At 43.0% G+C, this 2,813-nt stretch overlaps 1 protein-coding gene across 1 annotated transcript; it reads right to left on the bottom strand.

Annotated features, from left to right (window-relative positions):
- Nucleotides 1–954: 954 nt before the first annotated feature.
- On the bottom strand, nt 955–2,554 carry LOC107683299 (oligodendrocyte transcription factor 1-like). The gene is made up of 2 exons (XM_016479352.1): nt 2,442–2,554; nt 955–2,021 (listed from the first exon to the last, which is right to left on the bottom strand). The coding sequence occupies exon 2, from the start codon at nt 2,018–2,020 to the stop codon at nt 1,316–1,318; it is 705 nt and encodes a 234-aa protein (XP_016334838.1). The 5' UTR covers nt 2,021; nt 2,442–2,554; the 3' UTR covers nt 955–1,315.
- Between the last annotated feature and the right edge of the window lie 259 nt (nt 2,555–2,813).

Raw genomic sequence — 2,813 nt, 5'->3', positions numbered from 1 at the left:
TGTCCCGGGCGATGGGCAACAGACTCCTTCCATTCAGCCTCTCACCCTCTTTCACGCGCCTGGCCGGACTAATCCCCTTTTGCAGTGGGACCGATTATTCCTCGTATTTTATCATTATTCTTATGATTATAATCTTCATTCTCATTCACGCACCCCTATCCACAAGATGGAATTGCTTTTCCCTCCTTTCAAGGCTTTCACAGTGCCCTGAGATTGAAAGAATTGCTTCTTTTTTTCAACCGCCAAGTCTTCGGAGGGGTGGATGTCAGAGTTTGGGTGTTGGAGAGGGTGTTGTTTGTAATTTAGGTAAGTGAACTCCTTTGGTGGAAACACATTTTCTGGGCGTTTGAATATGCGGTTCACAGAGAGCAATGAATGGCGCCACACCGGCCCGTGTAAACGCATTTACCTCGACAAGCACCGAACGAGGGAGTGGATTAAAGATGGTGAAGCTGGAGAAAGAGTGTGGGCTAATTATTATGGGGCTGCCGGGTTTGATGTGGGATTTGTTTGGGGAGTTGAATGGGGTAGGTTCAGGGAAGGCTGTGGTGAAAGAAAACCTCCGTCCTTATGCTGCAAAAGGGGTGCACAATTAATTATTTCTATCCGTTTGGATGCAGCCGAGCACACACACACATGCACATGCTTACTACAGAGAACGAGATGTAAAAACAGGAAATGTGCTGAGAGATGAACTTTTGCACTAGTTTCAAACTACTGACCCACACACACACTCTCTTTCAGTATTACTAGTTTAATTCTTAGCAAACACAAAGAAGATAACAATTGTATGGGAAACATATATAGGAGCGTTTTGCAAAAGGAAAAAGTGGTAACACTTAAAAAGGTTTAGTTAGCCAAATGCAAATTTGCACATTCAGGTTGAAATGTTAAAAATGTATTAGTATATGTGGAAATTGACATGAAACAAAATGTAATAAATGCTGTAAAAGTTTTGCTTAGTGTTTGTTTTGGATACTTAGGGACAGTTTACCAAAAAAATTTTGTCATTGTTTATCAACCATCATGGCATTTCAAAACCATGTGACTTTCTTTCTTCTGTGGAACATAAAAATTTTGATATCTTCATTTGTCTTCCACAGAGGAAAGTCAAACAGGTTTGGAAATGTCAAGATGGTGAGGAAATTACGAAAGAAATTTCGTTTTTGGGTGAATTATTCCTAAAGGTTAACAAATTGAACCTTTTTGTAAAGTGTTACCAAAAAATTATCCAGATACCCCACCCTTCACAGACATTAAAAACTGCATGTTGTTGTATTGTTCTTTTTTAGCCTTTCTCCAAGTCATGTTGGAATTATTTTGGGAAGCGTGTGGCGGGATTAACATGCACCACCCATGGGGTCCAGCACACCCCACACTGGCACACCGGGCTCTCCGACATGCTGCCTGACCCCCATGCCAAGGGCTCCTCCTGGGTACCCTGAGGCAGAAGAGGGCACTTTGCTGCACCCATTTGCTGCTCAGGAGGGGAAAACAGAAGCTGTCCTGGCCCGGTAAGAAATGGCCACCCCCCTGTCAGCAGCAGACGTGGTACAGTCCCGCTGACGCCCATCCCGATGCTGACCTCGCCCAGCAGACGCCTCATCTCCTGCAAGGAGGAGCCTAGGAGCAGGATGTTGTTACGGGCCAGCACCAGCGTGGAGATCTTAGACAGGCGGCGCCCAGTCGGAGGGGCTCCTGGAGGGAAGTAAGGGTGCTGCAGTGCTCCACTTACACCGGTGGGAGAAGAGTAGGGCACCATGACCTCTCGTAAAGCATCCATGGCCACGTTAAGGTCTTGCATTCTCTTTCTCTCACGACTGTTGATCTTTCTCCGTAGCTCCTGTTGCTCTTCCACACTAAGCTCACGAGGGGGTTTTGAAGATCTGTAAGGCCCCTGGAGACCCCCAGCATTGGAACTTGGTCCTCCTGCTCCTGTTACCCATACCATTCTTGGCATGAGTTCCTGCAAAGAGCCCTCACCCTGCTCTTTGCACCTAAAACCAGGCACAGCCTGCATTCTGAGAGAAGATATTAAGAAAACTTTGATACAAGTCAATAAAATAAAATAGAATAAAAATTTTAAAAATCAGCAGCATATCTTTGGTATGAACAGAATGTGTTGAAGGGATTGCTCTATCAAAAAAATATTCTTTAATTATTATCACAATGTCATTCCAAATGTTTCCAAATGAAGTTTGACATTCTTTCTTCTGTGGGACATATTTTGAGAAATGTCTGTTTTTGTCCAACAATTTTGGACCCCTCTGACTTTCATTGCACAGAAACATCTTCAAAATATCATCCCTTGGGTTCCACAGAAGAAAGAACAAAGTAAGTAAAGTAAGTGAGTAAACTATGGCAACATTTTCATTTTTGGGTGATCTCTTCAAAGTTCAGTTGTCATGTTGCTCAGTCCCACTAGTAGGCAAAGATTTTACCTTCAAGCTCTTGGTCCACACACTCCAGATCTTCTTCCAGGGATTCTTTAAGTAACAATAAAGCAGTTCACTTCTTCAAGTCCATATTCATCTAGTCGTGAGTTAATCTTCCTAAAAACAGTAATGGTTAAATGTTAAATGCTCAATTAGATCATTTGCTCTTTTGTCCATGTATTTGTCCGTAATAGAGATTTTTTTTACTGTGTCTAACTAACACACTCCCTAACCATTCGAAGAATTTGAGAGAAGTACTGCTGTAATGAGCTAATGACTTACTCTTTCACTCTCTCTCTCTTTCTGCTCTTGACGCCCCCTCATCTGCCCTCCATGCTAATGATTTGATCATCATTTCCAATGGTTGAAAACCCTGAT

The sequence above is a fragment of the Sinocyclocheilus anshuiensis genome, unplaced genomic scaffold (assembly GCF_001515605.1).
Source record: "Sinocyclocheilus anshuiensis isolate Anshui unplaced genomic scaffold, SAMN03320099.WGS_v1.1 C33139375, whole genome shotgun sequence".
NCBI classification, from domain to species: Eukaryota; Metazoa; Chordata; class Actinopteri; order Cypriniformes; family Cyprinidae; genus Sinocyclocheilus; species Sinocyclocheilus anshuiensis.
Note: the sequence above shows the minus strand (reverse complement) of the source record. Positions and strands in the feature narration are given on the sequence as shown.

Coding starts and splice junctions, on each gene's coding strand:
- LOC107683299 (XM_016479352.1), bottom strand. CDS start 2,020: ATGCAGGCTGTGCCTGGTTTTAGGTGCAAAGAGCAGGGTGAGGGCTCT.